The sequence below is a fragment of the Strongylocentrotus purpuratus genome, unplaced genomic scaffold, assembly GCF_000002235.5.
Source record: "Strongylocentrotus purpuratus isolate Spur 01 unplaced genomic scaffold, Spur_5.0 spur5_scaffold_21, whole genome shotgun sequence".
In the NCBI taxonomy this organism is placed as follows: Eukaryota; Metazoa; Echinodermata; class Echinoidea; order Camarodonta; family Strongylocentrotidae; genus Strongylocentrotus; species Strongylocentrotus purpuratus.
Genome location: NW_022145607.1, coordinates 33,686,384 through 33,709,014, shown reverse-complemented (window position 1 = coordinate 33,709,014; position 22,631 = coordinate 33,686,384). Strand labels below are relative to the sequence as shown.

Below are 22,631 nucleotides of genomic sequence, written 5' to 3'. Positions count from 1 at the left end.
GTCATTCAATAAAATCTGAGAATGTATACTATTATCTAGATCTATTCATTGTCAAAATCATTCAATAAATTGGGGTAAAAATAAATATTCCACCATTATGACCAACAGTGTACATACACACACGAACACGCACATACACCCACATACACACACACATATCTGTATATACTCAATTTGCTCAAAACAATATAATAAAAGAGTACGTAAGTACGTAAATATGTGAAACAGAACCCGTTTTCTTTTTTAGTCTATTATAAGTTTTTCATTTCATTTTATTTTTATTTTTTCATTTCCAACAAAATACAATACATAATAATGAATACAATGTAAAATGTATACAAAACATAGTTACATTTGTAATAAACAAATCTTAATAATAATTAATACATTTTAGGAAGACAAAAAATAAATTTTAAAATTTAACTGCATTTATATTTTGAGGAAATGGAAAGGTCCACTGAAAAGCAGAGCTTGTTAATTGTGGACCCCTCAGAAAATAATGAGTGTGAACAAAATATGGAATACATAATCAATGAAAGAAAAATAGTGGCCAACAGAGAACATTTATTAACACACGTAATGTAAACATGTAAACAAGAAGACGTAACAAATAACATTACGAAGAAAGAACAGAAAAAAGAAGAAGAAAACAAAAAAGTATCTCTTCCGTCGCTGAAGATTATCTTCTTATACATACATTTTGCAGTTTGTGCGATGGAATCAACGAGAATGTTAATTCGTGGGATCTTTTCTCGACAAAATGATGATGATAATATCAAACCAAGTGGCAAGGGTGAGAATGGAAATCAAACCAAAACGAATCCTAACACAAGGTATCGCCACTGAATTTCATTCACCCTCGCGTCACCACGAAGCTGCTGAACGCCCTCTACGACTGGTACATCGATAGGTTGCACCCATATGTACTCTTCGACTTTGCAGTTTGTCAAATGCAGGCACGTAGCCAGAGTTCGATGTTTGAGGGGGGGCACATACATGTAATCGATCGAGGTAAACAAAAAGGGGGGGGGGGGGTCTAAAAAGTTCAACCGATCTGTGAATTTTTTTTGTCTTTCTTCAAAATGCTAATATAAAACAAACACACCCTGACGAGACGGAATTGTTTCTCTTCTTCTTAAATCACACAATTGTGATCGAAAAAGTTCATGTTCTTTATTTCGAAATCTTTGTTTCTTTTGTGATCACTCCTTAATTTTATCCAACAGCGAGGTGAAGTAAAAGAATCCCATCATCATTAACTTTTCATCATCATCAACTCGATTCATAGAACAAAATGATAACATAGATGATTTTTTTTTCAGTTCCTTTTTTTTTTTATTATTCTTTCCTTAACAAAGGAATGTTTCACTAGCTCAATACAGTTTTTGGTCTCTCTTAAAAAAAAAAGAGATTCTATTCATTCCACTGGTTAAAAGAGCTATAGAATTATTTTTAATTAAAACACCCCTTGGAATGTCAATCTTTTGTTCTCTCCTAAATCACGAGCGTGAAATTCTGCCATATATCCTGTTCTTTCTTTTAGAGCAAACATCCTTTTGTATTCGCTCCAAAGAACTCTACATTATAAAACAACGAGGTGAACTGAAAGAGCATTATCATGAATGGATCTTTTGTTTGATGGTATATCCTCCTTCTCCATTGTTACGTCATAACATCAATACATCATAAAAGGTATCTTCAAAGCCAATTGTGTTCGAGTTGAAGACTGTTGCTAACGAATTCATTTCATTTCGAGCAGGAATTCAGGTCACAAAATACATCACTGCTTTCGATTATTATGTTGATAGCAATTTGAACAACGTTCTCGAGGCACATTCGATTCACTTTCCATGGACCATTGTAATCAGGAACCTCATTGATTCCCGCACTTATCAAAGTCAACGTGTATCGATCAAATTTCGTCTCCCGAATTTATCACAAGTCGCGCAATATTTCAGCTTGAAATGATGAACAGGTATAACTACTTTTTTTTTCTTTCTCTTTACCTCTTCAGAGGGACATTATTATTCCATTTCAAAATACATATATACTATTTACAAAACAAGTGAAATGTAACATTAATTATATACAAGATCAACATAATTTCTAACATAATGATCATTATAACATTTCTATTACTTACTTAACTTCTTCACTAAATCGAGGTATATTATATTTTCTTTGTATTTCCAATAACATTTCTATGATGAAATAAAATTATTTATTAACCTCTTTGGAATGGTTGGTACTTTCCCAAAGTTCCGCCGTACGTAATCTTTGTTTATTACAAGTTGTGCATAGTTTATCAAAAAATTAAGTAAAATAAATTTGCTGTTATTCATAACTGCTTTTGAAAGTATTTTGGACAACGTTCCCCGACCAGATTCGATTCGTGGTCCGTTGCCATGAGGAACAGTAATTCGTAACGCTATTCAAAGTTTTAATAACTGCTCAGCGAAATCAGATTTCGTCTCACCATTTCATCACGAGTTTGTCTTGCCATATTTCAGCTTGCCAGGACAGGACACTACATTTGATTGATTCTTGGACAACGTTGATCAACTCAAGAAAGTTAGTTTGCATACTCAATACAACCCATACCTCTTACGAATAAAGGTGCCGTGTAATAGGACCTTGAACTTCTGTCCGGCTGATCCAAAGTACCCCATCACTCGTGCAACCTGGGAGAGGTCACGGATAGTACCATCTCACAGCTGCTAGACCTGCTTCACATACAGTCCCCAGAAACACTAAGCAGTTATGCGACCATGCAACTCTGTGTTTCTTCCAACGCTTTGACTTCGCCTGTTGTTTCCTTTCTCTTATGATGAACTGTTGCTGGTGGGTACTTATTTCCATAAGCTGGATGTCTGAGCGATCTTGAAGAGCCTCTGACATAGTCTAAGGGTAATCGCAAGAGACTATACCTCTTCATACCTGTCGACCTCTGAAATGTTCGGCGTTGATCGTAGTTCATTGGGCTCCCGCTTGGTGTACGCTAACAAACCACAGTTTCCGTTTGTGATGGAGGCGAGCCAGTCTAGGTCGAAATCATTGATATTTCGTTTGGCATGATGGCAATGGAGTCTAGGGTCAAAGTTCGAACGATTAAGTCTACTATTGTTTAGCTCTTGATGCATAACATCCTCTTTCATTCCCACGACTTTATTGCTCTCAGCAAATTGAGGTTGATGTAGTGTCCCTTTCGTCCTCTTGTTTGGCGGAAGGCCCCAGGCTGTGACGTGCAGGATGCGTTGCGCCCTTCCTCCACTACTTCTGCTACAGTAAACAGGAGAGCCGCAATGTGCTTGCAGGTGGCCTGTAAACTGTGAGAGAACAAAAAATAAGAAGGGAAAAATAATTACTTACAAAGAAAATGTCCTCTACCCATCCCTTTGATTGTTATGAAATCACAAAACCTGTTACGAAGACTAATTATTTATTTTAAAAATGTTTAATCTATAAATGATGGAAGCATTGAGAAAATTTGAGGTAAAATCTAGGGTTGGGATTAGGGTTAGAATGAAAATTAAAATCAGCTAAGAAACTTTAATCTTTGGATTCAGCTTCATCTGCAAGTCTAGTCAATTTTTGTGGTAATGTACTCCGAAGTTATTTCTACAATTTACGTGACTTAATTTTTTTAACGGCTTACCCTACGCAACAGTTGCATTCAGCTGTGCAGATTCTTCCTGTCTCTTTCTGCAGCACTAGCCATGTCAAGTATGCTGGCTTAGAAGTCTTGACCTGAGGAATGACCTACAAATTGTGAAATAAAAGGAATGAAGAAAACCACCACAACAATGTTATTTTATAAGGTTAAGTTATATAATAATAATGTTGCCATTAGTCATTACTTCTTCAGAATACTCTCTAGGCGGACACATGACAAACAGTTGACTACCTTTCAGTGCTCATCAACACCATTTGCAGAATCCTTCTTCCCTGAAGCTGTAAAACTATGGAATGACCTACCTTAACTAAACGTGGACATCAAATCCAGCACAGTCTTCAAATCTGCAACCCAAAAACTAAATCAAATAGCATAACCCCTGAAATACACAAATCTATACTCTCGTCACGCCAAGTTATACTTCCAGTTATAGTTCCTAGCGGACCTTTCGGAAGAGACAAACACAAGGTACACTGTGATTTAGGCTACATGTATTTCTCTTTAAACAATTATATCATACACATTTTATTTTTAAATATGAATCTATTCTACGTCTTCTAAGCACTAAAATTATATCACTGATATATACCTGTCCTCGCACGAAGCAGTAGCAAATCCTTGGGTTGATGCCATGATTCGGGAAATGTACGATTTCTGCAACGTTGAAGAAATCCGCAACGTTACACCGCGAATGCGCATAGAGGGCGCGTTTGATTGTTTACGTTGCAGATTTCTGCAACGATGCAATGATGCCGCGTGCGCCGTAGCTCATGTACTAGGGGGAGGGAGCTCGGGTGGGGGGGGGGGGGGTGTGCTTGTATAGGGGAGGGGGCAGTGTCAAGGGGTGGAGAGATAAATGAAAATAAATAAACTATAGATCTATGTGGGATAGTGTAATAACAGTTTGAATAATGGTTTAAAGTTGAACTTGTTCAAAAATGATTTTTCTTTAGTGCTAACATATATATATTCTTCACTCCCCTCGATCCCTGCTCTCTTTCTAGTTCCTTTCTTTCAAAATACATGCAACTGTCTTCTTTATTACCCTCTTAAGGTGGCGAAAGGGCTGAGGGATGCTATAAAGACATCAAATTTTGTTTCTGGCGTTTATCAGCTAAGCCCTGATAATTTTTATGTTAAACATACATTTTCCATTTTGTATGTTGTTTGTGTTATGTTTATCTCTTGTGAACATGTTATATTTATGCAATGTATGCCGACAGGCTGTCATCTGTTTTTTGGGGGGCGGGGTATTTTTTAGATTATGATGTTATTATTAATAATAATTATTGTCTTTTATAGAAATGTTTTTAAAAAAGAAGTATGGAAGTAGCAATCATGTTTTGATATGTTTTATTGATTTAACAAAAAGAATGATATTTATGTTTTACTCTACTTATACTATTACTATTATTAATTTGGTTTATTCAAACATTGCTATTTGTATTTGAAGATGCCCCTAATATGTACATCATGAAAAACATTCAGAATTAAAGAATGATGGAAGTTGAACAAGTTAACAATTTTTTTTTCATTCATTTTGTGTGTTACTTTGAAAATGTAAATTGTTTAATTTTCGATCATGAGCTTGTTGATCATGTAAAATTGTCATATAATGATTCATGAATAAACTTGACTTCCAATTTAATTTGTTTACGTGTTTTCTTTTTAGTCAATTGATCAATTCATCCTTTTTTACCAGTTCAACACACATCTTCTTTACCCTCAACCCCTTTCACTCTCTTTATATCTCATGCTCAACGAAATATGCCACTTTTTAAAATAAGAACAAAGTGCTATTTCACAATCACAATCTGTTAAAAAATGAAGAAATTGGTGAAGAGACATGCATGTAGACAATAAAAACATCAAAAACATAATAATATGGTTTCATTTCTTTAATTTTGATATTCAATGTCATCTTGACTACACACGGATCATGACTATAACACATTAATGTCTCTTCCTCCGTTCCTCCTGATCTGACGTACTATCTCGTCTGCCATCCTCTTTCCCCCCACCATCACATAACACACGTTCAACTTGGGCCCCCCTCCTCTCACGGGCCCGTCATGGGTCATCGTCCCAAGATACCAGCAGTAGGCCCCCCAACCACTGTTGATAGCGAAACGGACCACTGCCGATAGCCCCTTCGGTACCCTACCGACTGGATGGCCACATATCTCTCGTACTGTCTGCTGGCGATCGCGACCCGACGTAGATGCTGCCCTTGTCTCTTTGTCGTGCAACTCTGGAGCGACGACGTCTAGCTTTGGAGCCACCACCAAAGTTGCCGCTTTGTCGTATTTATTCCCCATCTCAGGCCTGCATTGCATCAAGAATTGTGATCCTTGGAATGGCCTCTTCTTGAAGTGGTGATATCTGTAAAAACAAATATAAATAAAGGAGAAAAGAACTTGGTAAGTTCAACCTTGGAATATAAAAATGAAAGAGAAAAAAATACGTTGTCATTATGTGTGATAAGCGAATGAGTGATGCATTTCATGAGATGATTTAAGACAAGGAAAACCGGAAATAGAAAATGAGTGAATAAGAACATGTATTTCTCATTACTTACCCATTGACTGTTGAAGTGAAACTAATCACTGCCTTCCCTGGGCCACCCCAGCCCCTCTCCTTAACAAGTTTCTTGGTCTCTAGGATGCTCATGATGTAATAAACTTAAATAAAGACCTCAATTGAATTGCTAAATGAACTTAAAAAGACAAGTTCAGATTTCGCGGTGAAGTTCTAGTGACGCGGGGATCGCCTTAGAAAAGCAATAGTACTATATAAGCGCGCATTCATGACCAAGGTCAAGGGATCAAGCCTTGAGAATTAAGGGATCAAGAAAAGAAAAGATTTAAAGAGCTGTAAGCAAGAACAAGAGAGAGATGGGAGATATATTGAAAGGATATATATAAATATAAATACAAGTAGTCAACATGTGAGAGGTTAATAAAGATCAGAGGCAACAGTTCTATATCTAACTTAGATAAGGCCGGATCAACACCCATGCACAAGAGCTATATTCCAGCCGGCAGTAGCGTACGCAGGATTTTTTCAGGAGGAGAAGGGGGGGGGGGGGGGGGGGGGGGTAAGAGCACATATTTATTTGGTTATCCCGGAAATTTTTAAATTATGCCGACTGAAATTTCGTTCAGTGGGAGGGGGGGGGGGGGGGGTAAGGTCGTTTTTTCACTCTTTAGCACCCCCCCCCCCCCCAAAAAAAAAAAAAAAAAAAAAAAAAAAAAAAGTTGTTTTTTCTTTCTTCATTTGACAAAATACCCACATATTAAATAAATTCAAGGGGGGTTAACGCCCCTCCCCTCCCTCCCCCCGTCTGCGTACGCACCTGTCAGCCGGAAACAATTATATCTGGATTTAACAAAACACACACAACAACAAAATGTTTCAGGTAGACCGACAGGTGGTCATGCTATGTTTTATGTTTTCAATTTTAGGTAAGGATGGGGAAAAGTCAACCACCAAAAAGGAAGACGCGCCAGACTCCGCGGACGCCTGGGTTCTCGAAGAGATGCAGGTGTGAACTCCATGATGCCACACAGTCGCCTGCACCATCTCTTTTCAAGAAATCAAGCCGACTTTATGTGAAAGATCACTGGCAATGGCTAATATCCAGCAAACTTTTATCTTCAACTTCAAACTACGTATGCGTGAATTGTATTAACTATGCCAAGCGTAATTGTGAAACTCAAGCTTCCACGTCGGTGTCAAGCCATGATGATGACGAAGGCAATCATGAAATTGAACCACCAATACTCGATCCTGCAGTGGAGGATATTTTGCAACGAGTACAAGAATTAACAGAAGATCAAAGAGAGCATCTTTACTTCAACTTGGGTGATTCCATAAACAAGAAGATACTTGACGATACGAAAACCCTGGCAGGAGATTATGCCAATCTAGATAATCTTGCAAACTTTGATATTCAACAATTTCTGAAAGGAAGACCAAAGGAACTGGTGAATTTCTTATCTGGTGCAACCAATATCTGCACAGAAAATGCATCTCTCTCTAAGAAAACAGCATTTGCCATTTTAGTTGAACAATTGTACTATGTTCGGAATAAAAACTATACTGGCAATGTTTCATTCAGTCAGTCACTGGTTAAGTGGGCCCTTGCTGGTAGTAAAACAATAACAACCATTGATGGGGCCACAACGCCATCGGGAAGTGTGACCACACTAAAAAAGGTACTTGACAACTCTTCAAAGCAGCCCAATAAATGCTTCTCACCTGGGGACGTCGAGGTATTTGCCGACAACTCGCAAAGGGTTGGGAAAACGGGACGTGTGAGGGAAAGTGGAATAACACCGGTACATACAGTGACTAACGTTGTCTTCATACAAAGAAATCAACCATCAGATACGCAGACAAATGAAAATCTAAAACCTTCCAACTGGTCAGGGAAAATGAACATGACAGAAATAAACAAGAAGGTAACATAACTGGAGGAATCTCTGAATGCGTCTGTCTTCCGGCCTTATAGATGTCGACAGCAAAGTGAGGCCCTGGAAAAAGTCAAACAAGAAATCGAAGTTGACAACATCACAGGAGAAGTTAAAGATCATGTCCAAAATTGTGTCGCAAATGAAGGAGTCAACGTGTGTGTCAATTGTTCCAAAGTGTATGGAAAAAACTACAATCTGTGTACTCACTGTAATCACAATCCAAACAATATTAGTGATCGGTCAAAATTGTATAAGTTTGTTGACGTCAACCACCCCCCGCAACCGGCAAAAGTTGCCATGGGCGAAATTATTGGGGTTAATCCAAACTCACGACAAACCATCAAACATGTGCTAAAAGAGTTACTAAGGCAGGGAAATGTACCGAATGAAAGGAAATGGATCAGGATAGGTTTTGATGGGGTGCCGTACAGAATAGCAGACTCTTTGATAAACGATATTGTGATTTGTAGTGTTTGTGGGGAGGAGGTGGACTTGCAAAAAAAAATCGTTCGATTTTCACATCTCTTCTGTCCATCCCGGAATGACTAACGTAGCACACAGACAACTTTTTGACTCCGTACTTCTAGCTTTAGGAGCAGGTCATGTCGAAATTAATTCCATCCGGACATTATTTCGGCTTTGTAAGCCGATATTTCTAGACTATGTGTCAGGTGTTCTGGGTTTTAAGTCCCAACGAGCCAAAGATTTCGTCAGTGGAGCCACAAATCACCACGTGTCATGGCAGGTCTTCAGAATTACATACGACGCATTTGCGAGGGAACTGATGTATGTATATGTTTCTAAATGCATCGAGGAAGGCACAACTCCGTCATTAACAGGCATGCTATCATGGAAGGAAAGGGTAATTAACCCTAATTATAATTTAATGTTTGATATTATTTTTCAGTATTTTACTGGAGCACACTGTCATCGCAGTGGAGTAAGGTGCAACAATTCAGAAGCCATTGTTGCTGGGAGGCAGACGGTTGCACCACTCTTCTACTGTAACAATCATTATATTTATCAGAAGATTTTGTTAAGCGACATGACGAAACGTGTAGAAGCTCCAGAAGAGCTGAAGAGATACATCACAGATAACGAGTCGTTCTCTCGCAGTGGAGATCCGTTCCGTGGAGAGGGCGGTGATTTCATCACGAAGGCAGAAAACAGAACACTAAAGTCAAATCTTTCTCCAGGGATCCCAACTTTAAAGAGTTGGGTAGCTTCCAGCCGCTGCTCTAAACCCCTTGCAGTTAACAGAAAAGCTGTCTTCCAAAGAGCAGGGGTTGAAGATCCTGGCAGCGATGGAAGCTCAATCTTCAACCATGAGTTGGAAGTCCAGGCCATTAGAAGACATATTAGAGAGTCTGGTATGCTACAAAACCCGTACGACTCACTCCCTTTGAGGTCCCTGGAGAACCGCCCCCTTCAAAAAGACCTCGTGAATGTCTTGTCAACATCACAAGAAAAATATAAACAGTACAAGGAAGATGTCAAGAAGCAAGCAAACACGAATGACGAAGTATATGTATTGGAAGAATTTTAAGGTATTTTTATTTTATTTTCTTAAATCAACTTTCGTTGCCAGTTATTATATATTTGATATATTTATTTCCATTTCAATGTGTAAAGTAAAAACAAAGTAAGTTTGCATAAACGATAACAAATACAGTGAAAAAAGTACAGGGATAAAATATACATAACACCAGAGACAAAGAAATGGAGTTAGAATTATTCAAACGTTTCAAAATAATGTTCAAATGTCTTTGATGTGATGAGGGCAGTAGAATGGGACGGCCTCCAGCTCCTCTTCAGATATGTACGCCAGGCCAATGCATTTCTGGTGGACCCAGTACTGGCAAGCAGATTTGGATCGCTTTGTGAAGCTGCACCCGATCCAGAGGTCAATGTCCTCTCGGCGGTTACAGACACGACAAGCATCCTTGTTGAGCTTGCCAGTACTGGGCCCATCAACGTTATCTACAATGGCATGACGTTTTCTGGGCGTTGCCATTACCGATGTCGCAGCAATGTCCCTCTCCGTCTCACGGTTATTCCAATCTCTTGATCTTGGGGTAGCTGCATCTGGTGTGGAGAAGCACCAGCTTTTTCCCTTCATCCATGTTGGACGAATTGACAAGTTCACGGAGCATCTTGTTTCTACTGCTATCTCTTTGGCCTGCATTAATGCAAAAAGAGGGAGAGAGAGATATAAAAAGGGGATCGGGGGGGGGGGGGGGGGAGGGCAGGTATTACGTCTTTCTTGTTTAAAAAAAATAGAGATATATAATGCAATAATATGTTTAATGACACTCACATTGGTCCTATAGGTTATTTGCATTTTTTTAGAACAGAGGTTGAAGATATATTCTTTGTCAGGGATATAGTTACTATACTGCACTCACGTTTTTCAATAATGTTCGTGCCCGCCTGCTATAGCAGCTCCTCCTGGCCCCCGACTCCTTCTTGTGACTTACTACAGTCTTCTGCCCACCTTTCTCCCTTTTCCTTCTTTCCTCATTTACTTCCCTCTCTAGAGCTAGGAAATACTCCTCGTCCATTTTAGTAGGCTGGAAGAAAAAGGGGGAGGGGCGGTCGTGAGGTGGTTATTATTATCATAATTTAGTTACTATACTGCACTCACGTTTTTCAATAATGTTCGTGCCCGCCTGCTATAGCAGCTCCTCCTGGCCCCCGACTCCTTCTTGTGACTTACTACAGTCTTCTGCCCACCTTTCTCCCTTTTCCTTCTTTCCTCATTTACTTCCCTCTCTAGAGCTAGGAAATACTCCTCGTCCATTTTAGTAGGCTGGAAGAAAAAGGGGGAGGGGCGGTCGTGAGGTGGTTATTATTATCATAATTTTTTCGGTTTTGTTGTATCAATATTTTTTTTATTATTACTATTATCATTATTATTAATATTATTATTATTATTATCATTATTATTATTATTATTATTGCTATTATTAGACATACACATGCACACCGCATTACACTACCAAAGAAAACAATTGCCATAATTTCAATCTCTTTTAATAAAATTACGCAAAGTAGGCGAAAAAGTGATCCATCCTCATAATCATATTCTTCAGATAGAACTTGAGATAGTACTTTTTGTCCAAGACTTTGTTTGCAAAAAAGATATTATAAATAGAAATTTGTTATGAAATGGGTTGATAAAAGGACATGATTAACTTGTTATTATTATTATTATTATCATCATCATTATGCTATTATTAGGCATACACATGCACGCCGCATTACCAGGCACGTAGCCACTGGGGGGGGGGGGGCACATGCCCCCTAACATTTCCAAGATCGGTTGAACTTGCGCATTACACTACCAAAGAAAACATTTGCCATAATTTCAATTTCTTTCAATAAAATTACACAAATTAGGCGAAAAAGTGATCCATCCTCATAATCAGATTCTTTACGACTTCAGATAGTATTTTTTGTCCAAGACTTTCAATTTGCAAAATAACTATTCAAAAATGGAAATACATTATGAAATATACTCGTATTCATCCACAAATATAAGAGCGAAGCATTTCTGAGACTATCCCTAACTGATTTGCATATTTTGTTGAACTATGGGTAATAACTTTCAGTTCTGCGGTGATTCATTTGAACTCAAGTTTGGAGGAGGCCCGTCACAGCTCAAAAAGTTACATTTTCTCGCCTCAGAGGGTACAATTTGCCGAGTTGGTGTGTCAAGATGAATTCATAATCGAATATTTTCAAAACTACAGGTAGGATTTTTAAAATACAGGGTGAAAAACGTTAAAAGTACTTACTCTTTCAGATGATTGTACCCAAAGGTTGCGTTGATTAATGTACGTTTGCGTTGACAGCAATGCAGTTGTACGTTGAAGATTTCCGACACTCTATGGTGTCGGGAATCTTCAACGTTGTAGAAATCGGGCATGCGCGCATTGCAGATTTCTTCAACGTTGCAGAAATCGTACATTTCTGACTGCACATGACCAGACATGTAAAGACCTTTGCCCAGCGCAAGAATTCTCCTCCCTTCTAGTCCAATTCTGCGGTTTCCTGTGCAAAGAAATAGATAAAAAAAATAATTTATATATGAATAGACTAATAACTTATGGCAATTGTTGTTCTCAACTTCATCCTATATTAATTACATGTAGACCCCTGTCATGGCCAGGCCCATGATGATCACATTCAGAAAAGAGACGTGATGCTCCCACATTAAGTCCAAGAATCCAAATCTTATCTAGACTAGACGTAATTACACTACATATTTTATCTTTAGTCTTAGAGTTTATATTTGTACTTCAGTTAAATACATATTTTTAAAACCATTCATCCTTTATTTACCTTTTGATGTAAAAAAACAAACACACAACTCACCGGCTTTGATGAAGCTGTCGATGTGATCACGGGATATGGCAGGCAGATTGGCAGGACTATCTTCCCAACCGTTTGTGAGCGTCTCTGGTCTTGGAAGTCGTATTAAACCATCATCAAGTATCAACCTTTCCTGCTGACACTTTAAAATCTCTTGATCAGTTTTCTCATCAGAAGGTTTCACTTGCAAATCAAGCTTTTCCGCCCAGTAGGCTTTTTCAGCAAGTTCAGCGTGTTTTTCCTCATTGACTGGTACGCGGCTATCCCTCAAAAACGTCTTGAGTTCTGTGGCAGAAAACTGTAAAAACCTACGAGCTCCGTCTGCCATAATTGCAGTGAAGTCCCACAAAACAAAGATTAGTTCTGTAGCTCTGGGTACGAGTATCAAATCGTTTACAAACTGCGACTGAAAGAGCAGTAAATTGATTAAAAATAGCTTGGACTTCAGGTAGTACTACACAAAATGTATGGCATTGTGCTTTCCTTTTCTATCCCAGATGCCTTTGCGCGAAGGGCGCCAACCAGCGATAAGAACTATACGCAACAGCACGGCTTTCAGTTACCTGTTTCTATGTGCATGCACTGCATATTTCTACATGAGTAATGGCAGAATAAAAGATCACACTGCCTACAGTCGCAATCAAGGTAATTCGATTTGGTTCCACGTTTTTCATTGTCGTTGTACAGAATTGGTGGTGAAATATTTATATCGTACTATACAAAAATAAATACAAACGAAAGTCGATTTAAAAAAAAATATTTTAAAACAAAACAATATGATCAATTAGTTTGTAACTTTTGCAAATAGGCTCATTTTTCATTTTATTGTTAAGATCATTTCTTTTTAAATCTTCAACTTTTGTTTTTGTTTTCAAAAGAAGTCAGATTCTTTGAATTTCCCCTTCATTGTGATGCACTATTGTATTTAAATCCTTATGGAATATATTTTGTATAAATTCATTTAACAAAAACAGTTTTAGGAATAGGAAAGGACATACATGTGTGATCGTCGTCAATGATAAAAAATCTAATGGAGGATCAACATATGCAACCTCAAAGAGAAGGTTGAGTTCTGGTTCTGGGGAGAGGTAAACAGCATTGTTATTATACAAATGTGGAAGAACATCACAGAGGAAAAAAAAGCATGGCTCTTCAAATGCCTTCATATTCTAAATATGACAAGTAAAAGCTTAAAAGTGAGGCCCGACCCTTAGAGGGGGGGGGGGGGGGATATTATCGTAAATTGAGGGCACCGGGCTAAATGGGTATACCGAAGAATATTAACTAAGAAGTCCGGGGTGAGAGTGTTTTCTATTTATATTGTCACGGTCCCTCCAACACCTCCCCCGTCTTTCTCTCTCTCTCTCTCTCTGTCTATCTATCTATCTCTCTGTATTTCTTTTTTCTCTATCTCTCGCTGTATCTAGTGCTCTGTCTATCTCTCTGTATCTCTCTCTCTCTCTCCTAGTTCTTTCTGAATTGCGTCTTTATATCTACAGCTTACCCTGACAACACCTTTGATATATTGTTCGCTAAATCCAAATCAGCTGTTAGATATTTTAGATTTGAGCAAAATATTTTTGCCGATATTTTAGCCACATGAAAATATGGCCACATTCATGTTCTGTCAAGAACATGGAATGATACAAATTCCCCACAGTGCAGCATTAAAGGTGGTGGAGGGTATGCCCCCTGCCACCTGCCAAACTCCAATATGAATTTCAAAGTACACAAAAACCTGCCCCCCCCCCCCTCCGATAATGTTCCCCTTTAAACAATCTTAGGGTCCAAACTCACCTGACGAAATGCGATTAATTTTCTTTGTTAATTTTTTTGAAATTCAGCACCTACTATCGCCTAAACGTGAACCAGCAGCTCAGCCTGCGGTAACAATACTGATGACCAAACTGATTCCTGTTCTCTTTTCTTCAAAACAAATCATGTATATATGGAGAAAGACAATTTACTATTAACATTTATTTATTTATATCAAATAAATAAAATGGAAATATTATAATTTAAAAGAAGAAGTCAAAAATGTACAAAACTACAGTTTATGATGAAAAGACCAATTCGTAGATTCGCACAAACACATGTCTGTCAGTGCCAGAATGTCTGAACTAAGAGATTTTGCCGATTTCACGGTCTACTCACACCTAGGCTCTGTGCTTGACACAGACTTAAAGAGGCTCTGATTATTGTGGGAAAATGTCAAATAGTGTACGTTCACAAAGTAATGGTAATATAAAGAATATATTAAAATATATGCAAATACATGGTACAACATTATTTTTCATCAAACTTAAGAAGCATATTACATACAATGTCATTGTAACTTTGAAAATATAATAACATAGTACCTGTACTGTGGTCTTACAATTAGAAACATGGAGGGTTATATGTGATATAAAGTGAGAGAGAGACAGAGCGACACAGAGAGAGAGAGAAAGAGAGAGAGAGAGAGAGAGAATGGTAGGGAAGGCAGGACAGAGTTTATAAAATTGACAGAAATTGTACATTACTAGCTGGAAATTAGGTAATTTTTGTTACAAGCATTTTAATGTATCAACAGCGTTATTACTTTACAATATTTCCATATGCCCTTTTTTTACACACTGACTCACACTCAATGTTAAGAGCTCTATATTCATCATGCATTTTACGCCGTTTCGGAGTGCTCGGTTTTCCGAAGTTGTATCTGATTGACATTTATATCTTTAGACTTTGAATTGAAAACGATGATTAATCTAAAAAATTCAGTATTTTTGTTAAAATTTAGTAAGTGAACTACAATAAGACAAATTTGAAACGACCACTCTTTACATTAAAGTGAATTTTTTTGTAATTTGCGAATGATGTTTGCGTCATAATTTTTCTTCTGTGTTCTCTGCCGTTGAAAAAGCATACACAAAATGATTCGTCCTTCATCATATTGACCTTTACATAACTTCCTATAGGTCGGTGACATCAAAGGGGGGGGGGGCAAATCATACCAAGATATTATGCTTCACCACGATCCTTGATCATACTTCAGTCTTTTGGTATGCTTTAACAATTTGAGCCGAGTAGCTATTGTCAGAATGCTCCCAAGGGAGTGGAGAAAGTGCATACATTGTGTGCGGGTGAGCCAGAATCCGATGACCGGGGTAATAATGCAAAGCGCTTAGAGACTCAGACATTCCTGACGGATTAAGCGCTATATAAGCAAAAATATTATGATTATTATCATTATTATTATTGTCCTGTCACCATGGTAATATCCAGCGCTCAAAATACACGGGGGCGGTGGGCGATTCGCCCCCGTGAGCTACACAATCGCCTCCGTCAGAGTGCTCACGGGGGCGATTGCAAAATTAAAAATCGCCCCCGTGGAATTTTAAAATAAAGATGATCCTTTCTGTTATAGCTTTCACACAATAATGAGTTTCAACTTTCAAACCTTAACCCAATGAAATGGAACTATGGAAGTTATATTTTAATAGCGTGCAGGATTTCTCGCTCGAATTTTTCGGTGTCTAGAGGCTGCCATATTGTAAAGAAATAAACGCTTTTCGCCGCAAGATTGCGCTATATCTCCCCTCTCCACATCTCTATGGGTATTACGGATACAAACAACGGAAGCTCGCAGTGCACTGCGGCCGTCAGCAGCGACTATACCCCGCCCCCCCCCCCCCCCCCCCCCCCCCCCCCCCCCACTCAGAGGTCGGAATGACCGCATGCGTGTTGCCAAAATGTTCGGTACTTTTCGTGCGACAAAGTCCGGCCCGAGAATTGTAAAAAAAAAGGGGGTGTATTTTACTTTTCACCCGGAGATTTCTTTAAAAAGGAGGTATTTTTTCTTTTTTTTTCCTCTTATCTCTTTGGACTCCTGAGAAATTATTCCAAATTTAGGGGGGTACATAGAGCATTTTTCCTGATTTAGGAGGGTCTCCCAGGCAGGAAAAGCCGCGAAAAGCCCGCGAAAGGGGGGTTTGAAAATGTTGGCAGTCCTCAGATAGGGGGTGCTTTCAAAAAGAGGGAACAAGCATAATTATGCGTACCCTAAATAACACTTAGTGGGGGGGGGCGGGGATTATACCAGCTGCGCCGCCCAGTGGGCCAGGGAGGAGCGAAAGTGCGCCAAAACTCATTTGGGGGATTTATCTTTTATAAATTCAGAGGAAATGTTTAGATTTCCAGTGATTTCCGCTTAAATTTTATTACCAACATTTTTTCTGATGCCTAAGCTTTAATTTGAATTTGTTTAATTTGATACCAGATTTGGCTGCCCGATTATGCCCGTTATTATGTTAGAGCCATTTTCCTTGCAACATTGATTCAGCCGCGGACCTTAAAAAAAAAAATCGGGGTAATGTGGCAAGGAAAATCGGCTCTAACATAACAACGGGCAAGATCGGGCAGCCAAATTTGGTATCAACTTAAGCTTAGACATCAGAAAAAATGGTGGCATTAAAATGTAAGCGGTACTCTGAGGAGATCTAAACATTTTTCAGTGAATTACCCTATAGTATATCATGAAGATTGTGTTTCTATCAATTTTAACCCAATCATGCAACGAAATGAACTATCAGGAATATGTGAGAGCAATTTCATATCAATAACTTAAAAACTACATGTTACATCGAAAGATCTATAAAATAAGTCACTTTTGCACTAAACCTGTGAATATGTAGGATTTTGCTGTTTAAAGGAGTAAATTTATACCCTTATTGTGCATATCGGAATTAAATATTTTACTGATGTATTCCTCAATGTGTTACCTTTCAACTGGGCAAGAAAAAAGTTGAGGGAAAAAAATCATCAAAAATGAGTTTTGGCGCACTTTGGTTCCTCCCTGGCCCACTGTGCGCCGGTAGTATACTGGTGTGCACGCTGCTGCCCCATATCTGCTGGAGCTAGAAGCGATCGCGCAAGGACCGAAGCGTGGAGAAGTTTTTCGTTGTGAAAATCATGAGTCCTCTGAAATTTGGTGATTCCTAAAGACCAGCAAATAATGAACCTCGACCAGTAAATCAACCGAAAGCTAAAATTAGTAAATGGAAACCTGTTGGCAAGGAGGCGAATGTATACGGGCTGGCTTGGACCAGACATTTCGTACAGACGGAGGACATCTGACTATTAGGTGCATGTTGTAACTTGTAAAATTATAAGAGGAAAATAATGCCGACTATTAATGATAATGATGAAATAACAAATAATTTAGGAGTTTCATGGGTATCACCAATTCAATGAAAATTTGTATTAGAAAAGAGCCCCCGCCAGTACTAAAAGAGCCCCGTGAGAAGGCTCACGGTGGCTCTTTTTATTTTGGAAGAGCCCCCATGGACAAAAAATTAATTTAAGCCCTGGTGAGTATGCGTTGGATTGTTACGATTTTATTGTATAACTAGGATACCCAATATATCCTAATGCTAACCTTAAACTCGTTGAAATCCTAAACCCTAAACGTGACCCGAACTCTACTTCAAATCCTAAATCACATATTGTACTACTATAAATAGGTCTTTGATCAGCATTGATATCTAATTAAGTGTATTCATTATTGAGAATATGAGTAATTATTGGATGGTCGACGGTTCGTTTAAAGCGTAGCTTGTATCCTTTCTCAGTTCCTATGATTAAAGATTTTCGCCGCCCGGCAGGTGCGCCCACGTTATAGTTGAACAGACGTCTTTTCAGTTTTGTTAGTGCGCCATCTTCGTCTTGCAGCAGGTGAGGGATTTAGTTTCCTTTGGACTGCTGAGAGAGTAGTCTGATGATGAAGAAAATAATAATGATGATGAAGAAAATATTAATAATAATCACCAACAGCAATATTAACAATTATAATAATAATGATTAATATATTGCTCAAAACTAGTCAGCATCATCATCATCGTCATCACTAAGGTAATGATGATAATGAAGATGATGGTGATGATGATGATGATGATGATAAGAATTATGATGATGATGATGATACAAATCATGATAACAAGGATGTTATTGATGATGGGAATGATGGTGATACTGATAAATTTGATAATGATGAAAATTATGATGATAATTACATTACAAAAAAACTTCTCGACTAAAACAAACTTTCGCTCACTCGCAGTAGTCGTCTGCGAATTTTACTCCTGTTAATCTAATATATCCGGACCCGAATCATTATTACATCTTGGAACCAAATACATTTGTAAGAAAATAAATAGATATTCACTCGATTCATAATTATCGTATGGCATGATACGGCGACCAGAATGTACATGTTTGTATGTATTATCCCTGAGGAGCCATTAGGTTTGGTCATACCCGAACGGCTGAAGACAACTTCACGCAATTTGTATGCTTAATTCAGAAGTCGATGATTTTATGTTTTCACCAGTAAAACATTATCCGGAAAAAATCATGAAATCAATGAACGAAAAAAAATTAATCATACGCAAGCTAGTACGTTGCGGATGGATGGAGACGAATTAGATGAAGAAAAAAACGCAACTAAAACAGAACAGATTATTAGAAATTGGGCTATGGCAACTAGCAAGATCCGTGGAACGCAGGAATAGGCGCAGGAATAATTTCCACAGTCCCAGGAGTCTCTACTATTATCAAGTTATCAAGTTATGCGAATAAAATTGAATAAAAAACGTTATAATTAGTTGTAATTATTCATAATAAATGTTGATTTATAGTGAGTAGTGAGTACTATTTTATTTTTGAGGGGGGGGGAGGTAACCCCCCCCCCCCCCCTCTTGCGTATGCGCCTGGATGTGAGAGACATGATGAGAGAGGGGAGAAGAGGAGGGTGGAGGGAAAGAAAGAGAATGAGCGAGGGGTGGGAAAATGATTTGCGTTTGTGAGATAAAAGGGAAATTATTATAAAAGGTAATACAAAGTTTTGTTATTGCTTCAAGAATTTGGTTCAAATTAACATATTGGAAACTTATGTAATTTTACAATATTCGATGATCGTTATCGCGGTTGAAATCGAATGCAAAAATAAGAAAGTGTAAATAATAAACTCTTTATGCTGTATAGTTCCCTCTCAAGACTGATATTACTTTAGCTTTAGAACAATGTTTCTTGACCACAATCGACCAATTTGCTATTCCCGTTTAGAAATCATATACAGATCTGCATATTCTGAGATTTTCATGGCCACAGCTACCCTGGAATGGCTTTTGGTGCTATTTGAAATATTTGAAATTTACCTGGAGCACCGGTAATTTGTTGATTATCCAATTTCTCGAAGGCAGAAGGGTATTATGGGCTTAGTTTTACCCAGGTCCCCAACATAGAAATAGTTCTGTGTGCCCATGCCTTGAGCCATAATGCATGGTCGTACAGAGGATTTTTTAAGTTGGGGACTGGGATAAAATTCAATGAATTATTAAAAAATGTATTGCATTTTCTTTTTTCTTTTTTTATTTGTGGGAACTGCCCCCTACCTTAGTCCCCGTTGCGTACAGTCATGGTTTAGTGGTAAAGCAATGGCCTCGAAACTGTGAGGCCCAAGGATCAAAACTGTGTCGATGTGCCATATTAGTGCCCTTTTGTGGGGCATTAATCCTCATTACTGTCATTTATGACTAAAGGGCGTAGGTCCCGTAGTTGATAAGCATAGTAGCATACACATGTTTTAGCAGTCACGCAAAATAAACACTGGCAAATTATTATTCAATGAAATCTGAGAATGTATACTATTATCTAGATCTATTAGGAATAAATCATTGTCAAAATACTTCTAAAATTGGGGTAAAAAAAATATATTCCAACTATATGACCGACAGTGTATTTCACAGTGTAAATCTATTTTATTAAATCTAAGTCTCATATTATGTCAGTTAATTTCATGATAATCGGTTTATTTCACATTTTTTTTAAGGGGGTGGGTAGTGGGTGGGGGTCACAGAAGTTGGGTAGGGTGCGAATTCTGAATTCCATCAGACATTATTTTTATGGTTCAGACTGACAATCATGACTATTACTATTATGTGGATCCGGATTTTTCAAATGTATTATTCGGCCGATTGCCTACATCGTTTCTGAACACACACTACACAATTTAATGCCCCCCATCCCGAAATTTCTCTTGATTTTAATGGGGGAAGGGGCATTTCAAAGGAGGGAGGGACCCGGGGGCAGGGTGAAAGTTCTGAACCACATCATGCACCTTGCACATGTTTTACGCTGCAAATCATGAATGTCCCTTGGAATCAGGTTTTATTATATGTACTATTTGACTGATAGCCTAATTTGGATTCTGAGAACACATTTTGGTTGCCAGGCATATTATTACCATAGGAACTGGAACTAAGAGATGTATATCATTAAAATATGACGGAACTGCATCATCTGACATCACATTACCTATCAAAATAGTCATCTGTTTGATGATAGCATCTACTCGCGTTGTACTCTATGTTCAGCTCACTATGTTAGTGTTGCTAAGGAGAAGACAGCCCTTAGCAACCGAATTTGCCGTTTCATTTGATATCAAAGTGTCAACTTTAGAGCGCCCATATCTATTTTGTTAAAAATGCAATGAACTTCAAATTTTAATATAATATTAACCATACCATAAAAGTCAGTAGTCATCATAATTCTTTCCATATGGAGAAATATGTATTATGGGGCAAATCAATTTTTTGGAAAAAATTGTTAGAATTCACGCTTTTGGTTCACAATTGTATTGTAAATTGTGCTCACATGTCTCAACCCCCCCCCCTCTCTCCCCCCCCCCCAAAAAAAAATAAAATAAATAAAAAATAAAAAAATAAAAATCGGGTTTTGCCCCCTTGATATAATTGTTTTAATTAAGAATAAAATAAAGACTGAACTGCACTGAGTATGTTATCACATAATATGCGTCCTTAACCAAAGCAGTCGCAGACGCATTCCTACGCAAATGACGCCTCGTGTACATTATGCTATGCAAATATAACAATCAATGTCATCATTATCCCGTGGGTCCCCTCTATGCGGAAAGGGTGGTCATCCTCGTTACCGCCCTACATCTTGAATATAATTATGAGGCGTCCGATTAAAGGTGGGCTCGAAAGGTAAAAGTGGTCCTGTTATTTTCGTTCCACTTGTGCTCCCTATCCTTTCCGTCTTTGACTCAATGTTCGTTGTTTAATGGGGGAGGTATCCCCGCGCCCCTTTAGCTACGTACCTGTTCCTAGCGAGATCAAGCTCAATGAATTGACTGGTATTCGCCAATCCTAACGCGCATCATCCTCTTAGCAGTGTAGCCCGCATTGTTTGAAGTTAGCTGGTGCCGCGCAGAGTTTGCTCATAATTAAAATTACCTTCGGAACAAAGAGACACTGCGAGCATCTACTTCGTCGTCAAACATCCTTGGCTCTACAGTGTATTTCAAAACAAACTGATGCATCTTTAGTGTCTAATACTACTCAATTAACGAAATGAGACCGCTGCTTCTGTAACAACAAAGGCATTCCTTTTGGTTGTCTCTTTGACGGATATTCCTACCTCCAGCGGTAGAATTTTCATATTATTTTTAATTGAAATAATTACCAGTTTTGTCATCAACGCCATCGTGCATACTATTCATGCTATTTGGGATTACTTTAAGGCAGAGTTCGACCATGATGATGACCTGGACGTTTCTAGTATTATTTGGATTCATTCAAGCATCGTATGGCAAGTATTTTCGAAAAATTAACTCATAAGCGATTCCATACCCTACTTTATGTTCTATATAAACCATTATCGGATTTAATACTTCATATGCAATTGTGATGTTCGCACATTTAAGGAAGATGACGTATAAAGCCATTGAAAATGCCTTAGGATGATTTTTCTTTCTTCAACCAGTTGTTATCGTGTTATAAAATACCTATTCTCATCTATATAGCTTATATACTTGGGACCGTTGATTTTTTTTCCTCAACTAGTTATTATCGTGTTATACATAATTATTCTCATCCATATAGCTTATATACTTGAGAATTTGTGAACCTTTTATGACCCACTTTGTATTTTCCATATTTCTTTATCGGCACTATTAATGGCAATACCAGTGAATACTGCCTTTTAGAAATACTAACATTATTTAGAGATGTGTTTTGTGTTATCGCACACAGTTTCCTATTCTGTATACA

The 22,631-nt window shown here is 38.1% G+C and overlaps 3 protein-coding genes across 3 annotated transcripts; all 3 read right to left on the bottom strand.

Moving 5' to 3' along the window:
* Window positions 1–1,611: 1,611 nt before the first annotated feature.
* VEB4 (very early blastula protein 4) lies at window positions 1,612–13,030 on the bottom strand. The gene is given in 9 exon segments (XM_030994563.1): window positions 1,612–2,706; window positions 2,708–2,901; window positions 2,903–3,028; window positions 3,030–3,235; window positions 3,238–3,326; window positions 3,656–3,759; window positions 4,263–4,309; window positions 12,115–12,201; window positions 12,526–13,030. Coding segments are annotated over 9 exon segments (1,299 nt in total). The 5' UTR covers window positions 12,851–13,030; the 3' UTR covers window positions 1,612–2,585.
* On the bottom strand, window positions 5,557–6,764 carry LOC115928033. The gene is made up of 2 exons (XM_030994562.1): window positions 6,252–6,764; window positions 5,557–6,055 (listed from the first exon to the last, which is right to left on the bottom strand). The coding sequence occupies exons 1-2, from the start codon at window positions 6,341–6,343 to the stop codon at window positions 5,617–5,619; spliced, it is 531 nt and encodes a 176-aa protein (XP_030850422.1). The 5' UTR covers window positions 6,344–6,764; the 3' UTR covers window positions 5,557–5,616.
* LOC105443245 lies at window positions 9,540–10,763 on the bottom strand. The gene is made up of 2 exons (XM_011676198.2): window positions 10,554–10,763; window positions 9,540–10,327 (listed from the first exon to the last, which is right to left on the bottom strand). Exons 1-2 carry the CDS (start codon window positions 10,707–10,709, stop codon window positions 9,905–9,907), a joined length of 579 nt encoding a protein of 192 aa, XP_011674500.2. The 5' UTR covers window positions 10,710–10,763; the 3' UTR covers window positions 9,540–9,904.
* Window positions 13,031–22,631: the final 9,601 nt, after the last annotated feature.